The 18400-nt window shown below is 50.5% G+C and overlaps 1 protein-coding gene across 1 annotated transcript in view; it reads right to left on the reverse strand.

The window, feature by feature from the left end:
- Positions 1 to 18400, reverse strand: part of Golm1 (golgi membrane protein 1) — a 32111-nt gene that overhangs the window by 11527 nt on the left and 2184 nt on the right. Inside the window, exons 2-5 of the mRNA XM_050144126.1 lie at positions 12192 to 12341; positions 10960 to 11139; positions 4425 to 4479; positions 3401 to 3503 (exon numbers count right to left, since the gene is read on the reverse strand). Coding sequence (XP_050000083.1) covers positions 3401 to 3503; positions 4425 to 4479; positions 10960 to 11139; positions 12192 to 12320 — 467 coding nt within the window. The 5' untranslated portion in view covers positions 12321 to 12341. The remainder of the gene's footprint in view (positions 1 to 3400; positions 3504 to 4424; positions 4480 to 10959; positions 11140 to 12191; positions 12342 to 18400) is intronic.

An 18400-nucleotide genomic window follows, 5' to 3' on the forward strand; every position in this document is an offset into this window, starting at 1 on the left:
AGCTTCTGGGCTGGTAATGATACAGATGCACCAGAAGGCTGGACCCTGAGTCCACAGGAGACGTTAAGTCTCCCATTCCCAGACTCGCCTTATAACTCTGCCGTTTGTGGCTGTTCACCTGTCACAGCCTTTGTAACCCTAGTGGTGAGTAAAGCTGTCCTCAGTTGGGTGAGCTGTCCTGGCAAATTATCAAGGAGTATGGCAGGTATCCCTGAATTTGTAAACCAACCCACAGAGGCTGAGGGACACCCAGTTCTTGTGACTGTGGAGCAGTCTGAGGAGCTTGACTCCTTTAGCCTGTGGGGTGGGGATGGACTCTGGGCAGCATCAAGACTGACATCGGTCTAGCTGTCAGAGAGCTGCCCCTGACATACACTGGAGGCTCGAGCCTGATTTCAGCAGAGGGGCAGAGCAGAAACCACTTACTTAGCAAACAGGGACGCTAACAGGCTTCTGCTGCCTTCTACCGCTAAAACCAAGAGAAAGACTCAAGTCTTCTGAAGACTACAGTGTTCTCTCTGTGCAGCCTTTCCTGGGTTGGAAACATTTTGGGGCCTCGGTCCCTAACTCGGAACATACCCTTTGGCAGATCAAAAAGCATCAGTGGATGAAAACATTCCACACACAGCAGGGAACAGGACGACAACAGGAACCTCAGACGTGAGAGAGAAGCAAAGACTTCATTGAAAAACTTCCCAGTCAGTTGGTGGTTGACTAGCCAGTGTCTATCTTCCTGGCTGATATTTAATAAATCTTGTTTTAATTGGACAACCTTGGGTTTGGTCATAACCTCTCAATTCCTCAATGAACGATTTTATACACTTTACAAATTTGCTAACAAGGTGTTTACATCTTTTCTCAGATTCTCAAACACACAGATCTCTCATTCTAAGAAACTTTAGGACATCTATCTCTTTCTGGCATCCATCAATCTCTGCCATTACGTCTGAGAGCTTCCTGCCTCTGCAGCAGGGGCTCTAAAGTACAACCAGTGAGTGAGACGGACACAGCAGAAAGACCGACCATCCAGGCTGCTCACCTCTTAGTACAAGTGTCTCCCTGCACACACAACCCAGGACAGCACAACAGCTGCTGCCCGACCTGGGACCCACGTGCCTTCCTCTAGCCCATAGCTGACTTCTGATAGGCTGAAAACTTGGGTGAACACTTATCAAGCAAGACCACTGGTTTGGAGGAAATACTGGCTTCAAGGAGCTTTTGAAGGCTCTAAGTCTAGGGTATTTCACATTTGTCTGTGTGTATGTTTTGATATCACTAGCTCAGTTATCCAGGCTCACTGTGAATGTCTGGAGCCAGACACAGCTCCACTGTGGGAGCCATCTGGGGCATTTGACAGTGTCTTGGTCTCTACTCAATAGATTCCAGTGACACTGTCCTTCAAGTCAGAGCAAAAGTCTGTAGATACTGCCCAGTCCAACCATGTGTTCTCGTGTTGAGTGTCTACTCATGTCCTGTGCCATTATACTGTCACAACATAGCAGTCACGTGATGCACAGTGACATTTCAGCCCAAGAGAAAATGCATAGGACAAGTGAGATTGTATCCATCTCAGTTCAAGGCCACCACAGTGTTCCTACAGAGCCACTGCCTACTGATGCAGTGTTTTTAGTACCCGCCCTGCCTACTGAGGATGCAGTGCTCAGGACCTGCCCTGCTTACTTCTGAGGATGCAGTGCCCAGCACCTGCCCTGGTATTAAGGTGCTCCAGACTTCATGCTGTTTGCAGGATTGGGTTTGAAGTAATTAGGACATCAGGCAAGTTGTTGGCATTTCGAGAGGACATGGGCATTCTGTGAGCCGGAATGTGTGAGGCAGCTATTATTCTGGGCTTCTGGGGTCTGCATACCCCGCTTACTCTTAGGAAGCAGCGAGGAAGTACTGTGTGGTGATCCCAGCACTTGGGTGGGAGATGGTGAGTCCCAGGCCAGTCCGACCTATACAAATTTTAGGGTCGCCAGGGCTACACAGGAAGACCCATTTCAAAATAAAATAAGAAAGAATGCAAGTAATTTGGCAATGTACAGCTAGTGACAGGCTAAACCTACACTGAGTGTCTGTGGAAGGATAAAATCCCAAATACCTTTAAATGATGAAACACTCTGAAGCTTGTTGTAGTCACAAATATTAGAAAGTAAATATACAGTTGACGGATTCTTAGACCCACAAGTGTACAACTTATGGGAAACACGTTTTGCAGAGCTCCGGGAGCACCTGTCCTTTGGACAGTCACTGTCAATTCTGTAGAAACCTTGTGAAGCCGTGGTCCTTCTCCCCTTCTCCCCTTCAAAAAGATAGGAAGACAGCATGCCTGCCCTTACTGACAAAAGGTCTGGGTGTCCCCAAAGCTGCTTATCACAACAGAGATTGGGGTGAGGGGAGTAGGTGAGTCTAGGGTTCAGGGATATCTAGTGATCTTATCTAATCCCCTCGGATGCTGGCCCTTCCCGGGTGGCGTCACCTTTTCCAGGAGCACTGCTTTGTCAGGTCCTGCCTGTTTCCTTATGACTTCTGAAATGCATGTCAATGTCTGTGTGGGTTAAACAAGACAGGTGAAAGATCAACCGGAGAGATAGACGCTTTGTGAGCTGCCACGTGGGTGCTGGGAACTGAGGAACTGAACCCTGGTCCTCTGGAAGAGCAGCCAGTGCTCTTCTTAACCACCGGGCCACCTCTCCAGTTCCAGGCCTGACAGTTTTTAAGTGTTCGAATTGCCAAGGTAACGGTCCTGCTGTGCTTTATATTATTGAGTTTCTGATATGTAAATGTTAGGGTACAGTGATAACTCATATCCTGCTGAGCACTGCTTGCGTGTATGTGTGTGTGTGCGCCCAATACACCTGTGTGCTGTTATTTTGTGATCTAACAAAGCTTGCCTGAAGATCAGAGGGTGGAGCTAAGCCACTAACCATGAAGCCAGGCAGTGGTGGCACACACCTTTGATCCCAGTACTTGGGAGGCACACGCCTTTAATCCCAGCACAAGGAAGGTGGAGAAAGGATCTCCTCTTTTGGTCTGAGGATTTTGTAGAGGTCAAAACTTTAGTGGCTGGCTGCTTCTCTGATCTTTCAGCTTTCAACACCTAATATCTGACTCTGGGGTTTTATTATTGAGACCAATTGGATCCATGCTACATACCCAAGTGCACACACATGCATGCATACAAACACACCTTTCTTACTCTGTATAACGATCCCTGCTGGTTGATACTTACCAGGTGGAATGCTGATTTCTAGAGGGCATCACCCCAGAAGCCCTGAGTCCCTTCTCACATGCTCTATACAACAACTCCCAGCTCTGTGCCAGGCTGAGTGAGTGGCCTGGACTCTGTCCTTGGCCTCTGATGCTCAGAACCCAGACCCTCCTCCCTAGCCACACTCACAGGTCATAGGAGAACTTCTTCTCCAGGCTAGTCTGGTTCCTCTGGAACTGGAAGATGTCCTGCTGCAGCCTGCCATAACTGCTCTGCAGAGCCTTCAGCTGGGCTAAGGCAAGGGGACAAATTACTCCACTGGTCTCTGTGTGGCTGTCCTGCCACTCAGACACACAGGACACAGCAACACCACTCTCAGCACAAATGACACAGAGGGGAGCAGAAGGGGAGAGAGAGAAGAGCCCCTCCCCTGCCATCGCGATGCCAACCATCCCTCCCACAGAAACCTGCTCCTTGATCCTATTTGAAATCTCTATTAAAATATTTAATTATTAGACTTTGTACTTGTGTGTGCACCACTGCGAATGTGCAAAAGTCAAAGGTCAACTAGTGAGACTTAGTCCTCTCCTTGGACTATGTGGGCCTTGGAATCAAACTCGGGTCATCAGGCTGGGCAGCAAGCGTCTTTCCTGCTGCGCCTCCTCGCTGGCCCTCATACGTACTTTATATACGCAGTTCAGAATTAACTTTGCACAAGGATTTTTGTGCTACACCATATTTTTAGGTGGTTAGTAAAGGTTTATTTTCAGTAAAATTATGAATAGGGCACAGGGCACAAGGATTTTGTGCAGTCTGACCTTGGCCTGAGGTCAGACGTGGGATTTTCCACATGGTGGCAGAGGCTCATACCTCAGGGATGCTCAGCTTGAGCATCCCTCATCCAATTTCGTTACTTGTTTGGTGGTGCGGACTGAACCTAAGGTCACACCAGGCAAGTGCCCCAAACTCAGCACACCCTCCCAGTATTTCCTAAAGAGTCATAAACCAAAGGGCTGAATTACGTCCATCACAACTTGCAATGTTTATACCGTAATAGTTTATAAGGACAGATAAGATTACATTAAGGATGGCTGGGTTACTCCTAACATAAGATTATAGTGACGGAGCCAGGGGAGGCCACTGTGAGGCATTGGGACAGGGCCAGGCAGGCTTTCCCGTGAGGCAGCTGCTGGGCTGGCGGGAGAGGGCTTACCTTTCAGGTCTCTGATGAGCTTCTCGCCTGTGGTGATGTTACTCACTAAAATCGCCTACAAGGAAGACAAACGCCAAATCAGACAGCTGATAAATGTGTGCCAAGAAATGAACACAGACAGGAGCGCGTGCTGGGAGAGGAACACAGAAAGGCGGAGTGCCCAGAGATATGCGTGCCGGGAGAGGAACACAGGAACGCGTGCGTGCGGGAGATGCTTGCTTTGGGAGTAATTTGGCAATGGTAGAGAAGTCTCCAGAAGGGTACTGGTAAAATTCTTCTACCGCGGTGACAATTTCCTAGAGAAGTGTTTCTTTTACAAGGGTATGGAGGGGTGGAGAATGAGAGACTAAGAAGGCCCACTCTAGGAATAGGACTTCCCCAGCCAAACTTCCTGCTGCTCTGGGCAAAAAAGCATGCATTTGCTAAACTGCATGGATGAATCTGTCCCAGACCCCACAATCTCTCTCCAAATATACATGCAAATAATTCAGAAAGGATCCTCAACTGTCCACATTCACTGCAATCTGTCTCATAGCCAGGAGGTGAAGTGATCTTAGAGCCAGCCCATGAGTAGACAGACAGACACGTGGTGTATTGCACGTGTATTACAGGTGTATTGCATAGCCTTTAGGGAGATTCCAGTGCCGGGAGGTGGTGACACACACCTTTAACCCCAGCATTTGAGAGGTAGAGGTAGGTGGATCTCAGTGAGTTTGAGGCCAACCTGGTCTACAAAGAGAGTTCCAAAACAACCAGGACTGTTACAGAGAAACCCTGTCTTGAAAAACCAAAAAGAAAAAAAGAGAAGATTCCAACACGCATACAACGCAAATCAACCTCTAAGACTTAAGGTTAGGTGAAAGAAGAGGCCACTCACAAAAGGAAATTTTTTGTTTGTTTTTGTTTTTCAAAATTGAGTCTCTCTGTGTAGCTCTGGCTGTCCTAGAACAAGCTCTGTAGACCAAGCTAGCCTCGAACTCACCGAGATCTGATCACCTCTGCCTCCCAAGTGCTGGGATAAAAGGTGTGCACCACCACCACCATCACCTGGCTATAAAAAAAACTGTTGCCTGGACTCCACTCATACGAGAAACCTCAAGCAGTGAAGCCCTAGGACGACCAAAGGAAGGTAGTTTCCATTGCTGAGAGGGGAGGGAGACGGCCGTGTGGGAAGTGTGACCTCTGTGACACAGAAGTCCAAAAGAAGTAAAAACAAAACCAGTTGCTTCTGCAGGTTTTATGAGCTGTATGAAATGCAAGTGTTTCTTACAGAGCAGGCAGTGAGCAGACTGTGGTACCTCTCTTCGCAAACACAGGAGGAGAATATGCTAGAACAGCTTTGAGGCAACTGGAATTTTCTACTCCATATGGTCTTACGGACTGCAGTTATCTCAGCCCTTCATGAAGTAAAGCAGCCCCAGGCACTGTGGGCAGAGAGAGACGGCTGACAATACTGAAGTCTGATGTAAGGAACCCATTCTGCTGTGCTTTCCTGTTTACATTTCCCCACAATTCACACACACACACACACACACACACACACACACACACACACACCTCTGCCACATTTATAAAAATTAAATCTTAAAGTAGGATGTTGTGGTGCATAACTTTAATCCCAGCAGAGGCAGGCAAATGTCTGTGAGTCTGAGACCAGGCAGGTCTATTCAGAGGTCTAGGGCAGACAGGGCTACATAGTGAGATCCTATTCACCTCGCATGGCTGTTTCCCAAACCTACAAACAACAAAGCCCCCTCCCCACAGCATGTCTTCCTATGTGTCTCCAGGAAATACTGGGAGCTATCAACAGGGCTCAGCAGCAATGGATGGGGCTCGTGGGAAAGCAGGCACAGGAAAGGGAGATGAAGGCCTCTGCAGCAGAGTTCTCTCCCCTCCCCCTCCTCCCTCAGGACTCAGCAGAGATGGGGATTCCTCTCCAGGGCACAGACACAGGAACCAGACTCATTTTCCTCAACAATAGTCACTGAAGCTAATAATATCTCTCTAGCTTTCCCCGTCTGCCACGTCAGAGCTGGCCACAAACACTCTGGGCCACATTAGCTCACACTGCAGAGGGGCCCGACCTCAGAACAGCAGACGCCCAGGTGGCTGGCCACAGCCTGGGTGTCTCCTTTGGCGGCAGCTGAGCATGCGTCCCCATGCGTCCACACAGCAATTCGGGAACATCACACCAAGCTCAAGCATGAAGAGGGCCATTCACCGGGGTCTTTAGACTTCACTCCCGAAGTCCTCTTGTCCTAGAAACTGGGTGTGTTTCTGTCTCATTGGTCTGTCTTTTATGAGAGGGTGTAGTGATATTCCATTTGTATTTTAATAAAGAAAGCTTGCCTGAAGATCAGAGAGTAAAACAGCTGCACCCATCAGCCTTACACTAGTTTATCATAGAAACCAGGCAATAGTGGTGCACACCTTTAGTCCCAGAACTAGAGAGGAGTATAAAACAGGAGGAGACAGCTCTCAGACAGTCTCATTCTGAGATTCCTGGAGGCAGGATCGTCATTTTCAGACTGAGATGGAGGTAAGAGCAAGTGGATGGCTGTTTTGCTTTCCGGACCTTCAGGGTGAACTCTGACTTGATCTGTCACTGTGACATGGATCAGGGTTTCGGAAGGCACTGGCAGGTCATTGTGATAAGGATCACGGAGAGGAGCTCACACCACGGTGACCAGACGGACACAGGAGGCAGGGACAAGGTAGTCCCAAGGCCCTTTCCTTGGGGAGTCGTGAGCAAACTGCATACTTCCAACATAACACAAGCCTAGCTTGGTGAACTGTGGGGTTTTACTGGGGGGGGGGGGGGGTCACAGCAACGGGAGTGAGGGGCTACTACAGGAGCATGGCTGACTCCGAGGCTCCTCACTGAAAACTCACCTCGGCACTCAGGAAAGCTGCACCTGCTCCCCTTGCAGGCCACTCTATGAAAGACTCCCCCACAATTCCTTCTTGCCTGTGTAACCTCTGGAGGGAAAGTTTCATGGTGGTTCAAGCCTCCTCAGTGAGCTTCCTGGGTGTCTGAACACTCTGGCTCCCTCCAGAAGGGAGCGGTTCAATTGGAAAGAAACAGGCTCATCAGATGCCCCCAGCGACCTGTTTCTACAGCCTCCTGAAATAGCACTGCCAGCTGGGGCCAACCCCATGGTGCAGGCGCCTATGCGGGGCAATCCACAGCCAAACCACCGAACACATAGCAAAGGCTGCCCTCCTTTTCCACAGCTGCAGTCCAAAGAGGTTCCACAGGAGGCCTGTAGGCCTAAGGCAGCTCTGCCTGCAAATCCACCCTCCCCACATGAAAGCCTCTGGCCTTCACAACTACCCGATTCCTGCACCTCTATATAGCCAGTGTTCTGAACAGCAAGGAGCCGAATGGTGTCTCCCTCCTGATGTTTTGTGAGGTGGGGGGGTACGGGGGGGACGTGACAAAGAGCCGGAAAAGCATGGCTGCTCTCTGAGAAAAGGGCGTCCGCAGGCCAAGTGCACACAGGCTGGCTGCACCACACAACCAAAGCAACTCCTACCAGGATATCGTGTGCCTTTAAGGAGAGCAACATCCTCCCACCTTCACAACTGGGCTGAGCAGGGAGGCCCAGCTGACAACTCAAGTGGAGGACCAGGGCATGCCACACATTCTGGGATCTATTCTCACTTCAGGCTAGACCTGATTGGGGAACAGAGGGGACACAACACACAACCACCTTTCTGTCCTGTTCACCTGACCTAGCCCCAGGGGCCTGTTATTTAACCCTATAGTCTAACTCCAGGCCAAGTGGGCTTTCCTGATTTAACACACCCTTGGGAAGGGCCCCAGGCCTCCTCTCTGCACTGCAGCACCACCCTCTGCACAGGACAGCCACCAGCAGTCCGCCATCCTGCCACAGCTGCCAAGTGAAGTAGAGAAAGCAACACTTGTATGACGTCCTCAGACTGTGCACCGCTGTATGACTCAGCGGCCCTCAGACTGTGCACGGCTGTATGACGCCCTCAGACTGTGCACGGCTGTATGACGCCCTCAGACTGCACCGCTGTATGACGCCCTCAGACTGTGCACAGCTGTATGATGCCCTCAGACTGCACCGCTGTATGACGCCCTCAGACCGTGCACAGCTGTATGATGCCCTCAGACTGTGCACCGCTGTATGATGCCCTCAGACTGTGCACAGCTGTCTGCTGGAGGACACCATGGGTCCAGGTCAGTGTGTTCTCTGGGTACATGTGATCCTGCATAGCAAGGCCGGAACACTCAATTCCACTTTCCACACTCATTCCCAGTAAGGTTGTGATGCCAGCCTCACATGGGCAAGTGGTTCCCACGGAAGCAAAGCTGTCTGAATCATATTCTGCTCCTGTAAGCAACATTGTAAAACTCACCGGTTTACTGCAGTGGACTCTAGTGATGTCACCTTCTGTGACCCTCTCCTGCAGGGGAAATGCTTGGGACCACTCGTATGTCAGTACCAAAGCTTCTCAGATTTTAGTATCTACATCTACATAAACTTGACTTGTTCAGCACACCTCGTCTGAAACAAGACATCGGAAACATGCCCAAGTCCACACCTGTTTGAGTCAGGCGCTGAAAACGTCTCAGACTGTGGCACACTTCGGATATCACATTGTTAGAATTGGGGTGCCCAGTCCTATGCATATGTGTGACCCTCAAAGAGCAAGGACAGAAAGCTAAGAACCTCCTGAGACCTACCCATGAGTCTGCTTGTTTGTTTATGGAACATGACCCCCAAAGCCTAAGCCCAAATCAGCTTCCTTACCGATCACCCACACTTATGCCAGCGAGGACAGCCACTGACCGTATTTGACGATATTATTTCTATTACTTAAAATTAAATCCCATCCGTTAGTCCCTTCAGCCACCATTCAGCCATTCGACAGCCTCACGTGGCTAGTGGCTACCGTGCTGTAGAGGACGGACAGACAACACAGCCACCATTGAGAAAACCCCACCGCTGCCAGACTCCCTCAGAAGACCCACGAGCAGACACTGAGGAACTGGACTGAGAGCTGGGCCAGGTCACCTCAGAAGGAGCAGGCATTTGGCCATGGGGGAAGGACTTCATCCCTGTCACACAGCCAGCTGGCCTGTCACAGTCTTCAAAAGCAGAGACATGAGGGGCTGTGAGTGTCTGGGGGAGGGGGGAGATAGGCAGACGGCCACACCACCCTCAGGTCCCCACCATCCAGTCATATAAGTGACTTTCTCACCTCACCAGTAAAGGAAGAATGTAGCTGGAAGCCAAGAGGAAGCTGGCCCTTGGAGCCATCCAGGGTCTAGATCTCACCCTGGGTGACGTCGGCAACAAAAGACTAAGGATGCTGAGGCAAAAGCAATGAGTTCAAGGCCAGCCTGGGCTACATAGTCAGGTCAAGGCCAGCCTGGGAAACTTACTGGGACCCTATTCCAAAACTTAAAAACATCTTTAAAAAATTGGAGCAGGGAGCAGATGAGAGGGCCTGGATTCAATCTCCGCTACTAGGAGGGGAACAGGAAGAAGCCCGTAGAACCTGACTCTAGAGGTAATTAGACTGAGGAATGCCTGGACTGGTATGGGTTGTGGGGGGGGGGAGGGTTGGGGGTTGTTTCTATGGAGACTAAGAGGGGACCACCATACTGAATGTGAGTACACCCTGCCACAAGCTGGGGCTGGGGTGGAATTAATCGGAAAGGAGGCAAGGCCTGCTTCCTGCTACTGAGCCACTATCACACCTTAAGCACGTCCAGGGGAGCAGCAGAGCCTGCCCTCCCCGCACAGAGCCCCTCCCTCCATGAAGCTGTTTCTCTGGTTTGTGACGGGGACCTGAGACCACAACCCTCACACTCGCCTCCTTCTAACCAACCAGCCACGGCCAGGGAGGGAGAGACCCCAAGTGGCCGTGGCTTTGGTGTACTTTGGTTTGGAAGACACTAATGCTGTCCACTGTCTTAGACGTGAATTAACAGTTTAGTCACATAACCCTCAGAAAAACCAAGCGGGCTTAGGAGGTCAATGAACAGGAGGCATTTGTTCAGCTGGACTAAGGTGCGGCTGGCAGGCCCATCCTGCCGATCCCCTTTTGCTGACGGGGTTAGAGAGCAATGCTTTCCGTGTGACGTTCTTGGTTTTGTTTGCCTAAAAGTATATTTCATATTTAATTTGCATTTGTGTCTCCCTGTAGAGCTTTTTGTTTTATCTCCTTCCAACTGTGCATTTATACCTTCCATTCAGAAATCTTTGAGGGCACTGGGTTTTTGTTTTCTGAACTGATGGTATTTTTTAGGTCTCATGGAGACTAGTTCTTAACTGGTTCAATATCCTCCTTGGTTTCTAGGCTGCCTCTAATCTGTGTGTGAGATGCTGTCTATGACAAGTATTTGGCATGGCAGAAAGAAAGGGGTGAGCGCCAGCAGGAGACTCCGCCCCGCCTTGCTCTGCTCACTCCCCCACTGCTGACAGCTACACCAGCCAGCGAGCTCAACCCCACCCAGAACACGGCCCTCAGAAGAGGGCGGTGGGGACGGCGGCCTTGCCTTCTCGTCCTGGTGCAGCCTGTGAACGTTCTCCATCTGGAAGCTGTGGCTGGACTGGATCCTGTCGAGCTGCTCCCGCTGCTTCTGCAGTTCACCCTGGAACTCGTTCTTCTTCAGCTCCACAGCGCCCCTCTCTGCGGCGGCCCGGCGCACCCGGCCTTCCAGCTCCAAGATGCGTGTCTACAAGGAAACCACAGACCCGAAGGTCCATGTCACAGAGATACTGCCAGCTCCTCAGCAAAGGCCTCACAGTACCAAAGCCTGGAGCCCAACGATGACCAGAGCAAAGGAAGGGGTGTGTGGAAGCTTTACCCAGAGGACACAAGGTGGGGGAACTTGCTAAAATACTTTAATGAGGCAGCCAATGATCAATACATGTAGGGGAAGGTTGAGCCTACCCTCTGCAGGACTAGACAGAGCAGAGCAAAAGCAACACGCATGTCCTAGAGGGCAGCAGGCCTCAGAGGAGCTCTCAAGTCTGCCAAGGAGACCCTTGGTCATTGCTTAATATACGTCTTAAGTAGGTTTCTGTTGCTATGACAAACAGATATGACCACAGGCACCCTGGGGAGGACACTGGCTAACATGTCCCAATCACAGTCCATCGCTGAGGGATGTCAGGGCAGAAACCTGGAGGCAGGAACCGAAGCAGAGACCATAGGAGTGTTGCTTACTGGTTTGCTCCTCTTGGCTTGTCTGGCTGCTTTCTTTCTGCACAACTTTGGTCTACCTGCCCCGGGACTCCTCTCTCCTACCAACATGTGTATCACTGCACACTGGGACGGCTCACCCACATCAACCACTAGTTAAGAAATGTCCACAGGCCTGTCTAATGGACCCATCTTACAGAATGCGGTGTGAACTGTAACTCAACAGTCTCAGAGTGCAGAATGCGGGGTGAACTGTAACTCAGTCAGAGCACAGAACGCGGTGTGAACTGTAACAGCCACAGAGCACAATTGAGGTGTGAACTGTAACTCAACAGTCACAGAGCACAAATGAGGTGTGAACTGTAACTCAACAGTCAGAGTACAGAATGTGGTGTGAACTGTAACTCAACAGTCACAGAGTAAGCAGTCCTGGGCTGGGGAGGGGGTTGGGACCTAAGATACCATTAGTGTGGGCTATGGGAACCAAGGAATTGACTGACAATGAACAGGGAGCCCGTGGTGCTCTCACCCAGCGACTTTAAACATCACACAGCTTCCATGCATTCTAAATAGACACGATACCTGGAGTTCCATGCTTCTGGAGCTTGCGAGCCAGTAGTTGAAGCCCAGCACAATGACGCAGGCCACCAGGGCAGCCATGATAAGGGGCGGAGACTTCATGCTGCGACGCCCATTTCCCAATCCCATCATCTTAAAACCAGGGCTGAGGATCTGCCAAATAAAAAACACATTAAGTTTCCACACTAAGACAACTGTCCCCAAAGCGGACCACAGGCAGGCAACCATGAGGGAGCACTGACTTGCGTACTCCGTGACACGCGGGCCCTTTTCATGCAGAACATGTACCAGTGCCCACAGTCACAGGTCTACATGCCCGAATGGTGAGGCCAGGGCTCTGGGCTGAGGCTCGTGGGTTGGCACCATTCAGGGACCCAGGCAAAACAAGCTGGAGTCCTCAGCATGGCACCATACCTCTTGAACCCCGAATTGCTCATCTGTATAATGGGTGCAGCGCAGCCCTCAATGTCCAGTATGACCTGAGATTGCTCACGTTTGTGAACAGGAATAGCAAACCACATCTGTGAGAAATCTTGACATCTTCAGGTTATCCAGAGAGTGGGGGAAGCTTTGGTCATGTACCCCCAACATCATATCTGCCACCCTAATAAAGCCTCCGGAAGCAAAGCAGGAACACCATGCTGGAAGTGAGTGTGAACTGTTCCAAGTTACGCCATGCGCAATATCGCCGCTCAACAGGAAGCAGAGAGGACTTGTCCCTCTCAGGAGCAGGGATGGGAGTCAGATGTGCAGTCGGGCTGAAATGGGGTGGGAAGCATGAGCCTGAAATCCCCATGAAACCGGGAGCCAAGGCACACCTTTCCTTAAGCAGATCCATGGCTTCCATCCAGAGCTTTGGTTACAGTGACACAGAAGTGGCTCGTCCAAAGGGGACGGCCAGTGACAGACCCCAAGTCTGCTCTCTCCTGTACCCATTCCTCTACTGGCTGTTGTCCTTTGGCCCAACTGTCCACTGAGGCAGAGCTGGTAGACATCACCAGTGGATGGCTTGTGAGTGTGACTGCAGCAGACTGTCTAGCCAACAACTCCAAGAGAAAGAAACGCCTCACTGTGGTCTAGAGCATGACTGCCGGGGAAGACATGCCAACTGCAAAGCCAGGGACGACCCAACATGCTGCTGGGAACAAGGGTCTCAGGTGGGGAAGCAGCTGAATGGAGGGGGAGAGGCAAGGCTGACCGGCAGGGCCAGCAGGCTAAGCGGCCATGCTGGACGAGGACTGCAGGCAGGATTCTCACTTTTCCTTGACCCACTTTAGACTATAAAATCTAAACCGTCTAAACTCTGCAAACCTGCTCCTCCAGACCTCCCTGCAGTGAACATAAGAACTGTTTGTTTCTGTGTTAAAAGTCTATGTCTTTGGTGGTGGGGTTGGGAGAACAGTTCTGTGGTGTAGACCAGGCTGGCCTTGAACTATCTGGCCTGCAGTCCCAGTCTCCCACCTGCTGGGACCACAGATGTGTGCCACCGCAGAGGGGTAAACAGCTCCATGAATCAGGAAAGCCATGGGAAAAATTTGTGGATTCTCATGGCTTTACTGTGTTTTAAAGTTTTAACCAACTTGTTAATATTTGCTTAAAAGATAATTTTGTCTAAGACTCTGTAGCTCAGGCTGACTTTGAACCCTTAGTGATCCTCCTGCTCCAGCCCCCGAGTACTGGGATTGCAGGCATCAGCAGCCACTATTCTATGCCTAATTTTTCCCCTTGTTTTGGAAATTAGAAAAGATCCCGAGGATGTGTGGCTCAGTGCAGCCTGTGTTTAGTGCAAACAAGGCCCTGGGTTAGAATCTCAGCACCAAGTGGACGATAGGAATAGAGACCTTCATTTAAAGGTGTTTGGTTGTTGTTTGTTTGGATAGGGTCTCTCTCCATGTAGCGCTAGCTGTCCTGGTACTCACTACGTAGACCAGGCTTGAACTCAAAGAGATACAATTGCCTTTGTCTTGCAAGTGCTGGGATTAAAGGTGTCTGACACCTGGCTAAAGAAAGGGAGGGAGGGAGGGAGGGAGGGAGGGGGAGGAGGGACACTGGCACATCCAACACTTATTAAGCATTTCTCATTTTAAAAACTTTCCATTTTTAGGCCAGGTGGTGGTGCACATCTTTAATCCCAGCACTCAGGAGGCAGAGGCAGGTGAATCTCTGTGTTCTAGGCCAGCCTGGTCTACAGAGCGAGTTCCAGGACAGCAAGGGATACACAAAGAAACCAAGTCTCAAAAAAAACTTTTTTGCACAGATTTTTAATAAAAAGCCAAATACATTTGAACAACAGATGAGAGGAACCTGGATAGCCATGCTGGCCTGACAGTCAGGGTTTTAGTCAGCTTGACACAGTTCTGGTCATTTGGGAGGAGGAGCCAACTGAGGGAACCGCCTCCTCCAGACTGGCCAGTGGGCAAGGCTGAGGTGCATTTTCTTGGTTAGGAATTGATGTGGGGGGGCCCAGCTCAAGCGGTCCTGGGTTGTATCAAAAAGCAAACTGAAAAAAAAAAAAAAGGAAAAAAAAAAAAAAAGCAAACTGACCAAGTCATGGAAAGCAAGCCAGTAAAGGGTATCCCAACATGGTCTCTGCCTCAGTTCCTGCACCCTGGCTTCCTCCAAGGATGAACTGGAACCCGGAAGTCAAATAATCCCTTTCCTCCCCGGGTTACTTTAGGCCACAGTGTTCTCACTTGAACAGAAACCTGCCTGGGGCACGAAATCACCCAAGCAGAAATAACACAGCTTCTGCAAATAGGGCTGGGGCCACACCTCTGTCCCTAACCACAGGCTGCGCTCCACCTAAACCCGGACAGCAAGCTGCAGAGCAGCTGGTTCAAAAATCACCCTGATGAGTACGCCACGCCCTGCACTGCAGCAGCAAGGTCTTCGAAGGCTGGGGACCACCACGCTGCTTCTGAGTTTAAAAACAGTCTTGGCTCAAACTGCTTCTGAGTCAGAGATCAGCAAACACAGTCCCAGGCCGCAGCTGGCATTGCCTGTAAACACGGCTTGACTGATAAGGCCATCCTCTATAGCTGTTTCCAAGCATAAGACGGAAGTGAACAGTTAAATCAGAGACCTCTGAATAGGACCATTGTGGAGTTTAAACATTAACAATCTTTAAACAGCGACAAACTTCCTCTAATAGAGATGTAAGGTCATGTCCACCAAGTCTGGCTAACTTCCTCCATAAAGTCATCAGGAAGTCCAAAGGCTGCGGTCCTCTCACTTCTCACACCCAGCGATAAACAACGACAGTAAACCGCGGTCCCTCCAATTCTGGACGTCTATATTGTTTCTAGAAAGTGAAAAGTGAAAAAGGGACTCGGTGGGTGGGTCACGCCTGGCACCCCAGCTCTGAGGAGGATGAGACAGGAGGGCAATCTCCAGGCTAGCCTGAGCTCCACAGCAAGACTCCAGGCGAAGCAGCCCCACCCGGTGCACATAGGAAAGTTTCAGCCAGCACAGTAATGACTTTCCTGCCCTGTGTTTACAAGGGCTGTACCGCAAGGTAGATAACACTACTGTGCCCGGCAGTCATCCTTAGTGCCAGCATCCTGACAGTGCTAGCGCTAAGTCCCCCAGGAGCAGACTGCTCACAACACCCGCAGTGCTAACCCGTTTATGCAGCCTTTTCATTCACTTCTTACAGAAGAGTAACATGCCATGGCTCTGTCTAAAGCAGAAGAGTAACATTCCCTGGCTCTGTCTAAAGCAGCTTCCTCGCCTAAAGCTGGTCTCTGCATTGATCAAATTCCCTGCACAAGCGTAGGCAAGGCTAACATGTCCATCAGAATGTGCCCAGAGCAGCCCTGTCTCTGCAGGACCTGGCAAAAGTGATGGGGGGGGGGGGGGGGGGGGGGGGGGGGGGGGGGGCGTGGTAAGGAATAACCTGTCTGCTGCCTCAATACCAGCAGCAGAGAGAAGCAGAAAACACCAGGTCTCCAGTTCTGCTGCCAGGACATCAGACCAATCATTTGACTAGAGTAACAAACTCCTGCCACTGCTAAGAAGTCAGCAAGACAACAATATTTTAAAACTGGAAACAGCCAACGACCCATCTTGAAGTCTCAGCCTCCCAAATTGAGTTTCCCAAGGACTACAGCCCTGGCCAGTACTGTGCAGAGAAGAATCACCAGCAAGAGGAAAATCATCGTGTTAACCTAGAAAACAAAACCACAGCATACAAACTGTAGAGTGCAAAGGTTACAGAACAGGCAGTAGAGTATGTTTCTGGTTTTGCTGGAAAATGAAAACAACTTAAGGACATCCAGGGCCTGAATATGGTTTCCTGTCCTATACGCGGGAAACGCATAAAAGCCAGGACACCGACATGCTGTAGGCTGTAGGGCTGTTCCTCCACTGTTCTGGTTTTGTTTTTCTACAAAAGCAAAATGGTGAAAAGAAGTAGGATGCAAGAAAGAGATAAAACTCTAGCCAGACTGAGAGCGCATCTGGGGCATGCCACACCTCCCTGTTTAATCCACTCTGAGAGCTGCATCTCGGGGCATGCCACACCTCCCTGTTTAATGCAACCATGATGTCACATGCGCACCAGGTCCCCTCCATAACAAGGGTGCCTTGGGCCGGGCACCACCACCAGAACAACAAGGTAGTAGGGGAAAGTCTCCAAAGAGACATAGGGAAGATTCTGCCATCCGAGTCAGGTAACTTGCAGGCCATTCTGTAGGGTTGACCCTGGTGTCCTGGTTTGGTTTCTACCATAACCAAAAACAGCCTAGGGAGGAAAGGTTTGACTCATACAGTTCCCACATCACGGAGGGATGTCAGGGCAAGAACTTAGGGCAGGAACTGATGCAAAGACCATGAGGGATCGCTGCTCTCTGTTGGCTCTCCGTGGTTTGCTCAGCCTGCTTTCTAATACCTTAGGTACCACCTGCCCCCCCCCGCCCCCCACCCCCATCCACAGTGGGCGTGGCCTTCCTACATCAATCTTTAATCAAGCAAATGCACCACGGACATGCCCACAGGCCAGATGACCCTAGCTTGTACCAAACTTATTAAAAACAAAACAAAAAACCCAAACTAGCCAGCTCACCTGGAGACTGTTGCCCAAGGTGGTTAAGAAACCTAAAGAGAATATTAAGGAAAGCAGTCACCTTCAAGAAAATGTTTAACCACGGAAGTACAGAAGAGGGAGAGTGCTAGCCCGGCCTCGCGGGGCTCAGATGTGAGAACTGTCTAAGCAGAAGACCAGCTGTCTCCTTTGGGACGCTGCATCCCAGAGGCTGTGGGAGGTGCGGCAGTGAGCTGGAGAGGAGAAACACTCCTTTTCATCCAGTTGCAGGGGAGCGTTGCAGCAGAGTGGAGTGCCGCATTTCACCAGCATAGCATTACATCTGCATACAGTGGACACGAAGAAGTCATCCTTCACTGATTCTCACCAGCTGGGTTACGAGATCGTAAAACACTTGACAGTATTCAGACAGGTGGGAGCACAAATCTACGTTCTCCCACAGGCATGTCCCTGTCACCTTTCCATCTATCTAGCTGGCCCGTACACAGTGGGGTACATGGGCGGATTTTAGCTACCGGAAACCTTACAGGAATAGCAAGCACTTAGGATGGGTGTGAGAGGCACAAGTGAAACACAAGCAACACAAAGATAGGTCAGGCAAGGCACAGGCTCTGCACGTGAGCCACACGCAAAGTCAAAGCCCTCAGGATAGAAGCAGACCGGACAGGAAATGGATCCTGAATTAAGTGAAAGAATTGAAGCACGGTTCTCCACTGACATTACAGCAACCGCAGCTAAAATAAAACCTGAGTCTTCAGAAATACCGAGAGGACAATTAGCACATGCACATTTATTTACAGAGAAGTAGAAACATACAGGAGAGCGGCTTTGGAGAGGAAAACGATCAAGCTGTGGCATAAGCTGCCGTCTCGTGTAACTGTCATTACGTGTGCATCTGTGCCAGGCTGCGTCCTGTTAAAGCAACACCTGGTGAAGCTCGAGAAAGTCACACTGGAGAATCGGGAACACCTGAAACCTTCAAGCCAAGTCTCTCCCCAAATAATCATACTTGGTGGTGGCGCACGCCTTTAATTCCAGCAATTGGGAGGCAGAGGCAGGCGGATCTCTGTGAGTTCGAGACCAGCCTGGTCTACAGAGCTAGTTCCAGGACAGGCTCCAAAGCCACAGAGAAACCCTGTCTGGGGGGGGGGGGGGGGGGCGGGGGGGAGGG

Source organism: Alexandromys fortis, unplaced genomic scaffold, assembly GCF_014885135.2.
Source record: "Alexandromys fortis isolate MF-2015 unplaced genomic scaffold, M_Fortis_MF-2015_v1.1 scaffold_1, whole genome shotgun sequence".
In the NCBI taxonomy this organism is placed as follows: Eukaryota; Metazoa; Chordata; class Mammalia; order Rodentia; family Cricetidae; genus Alexandromys; species Alexandromys fortis.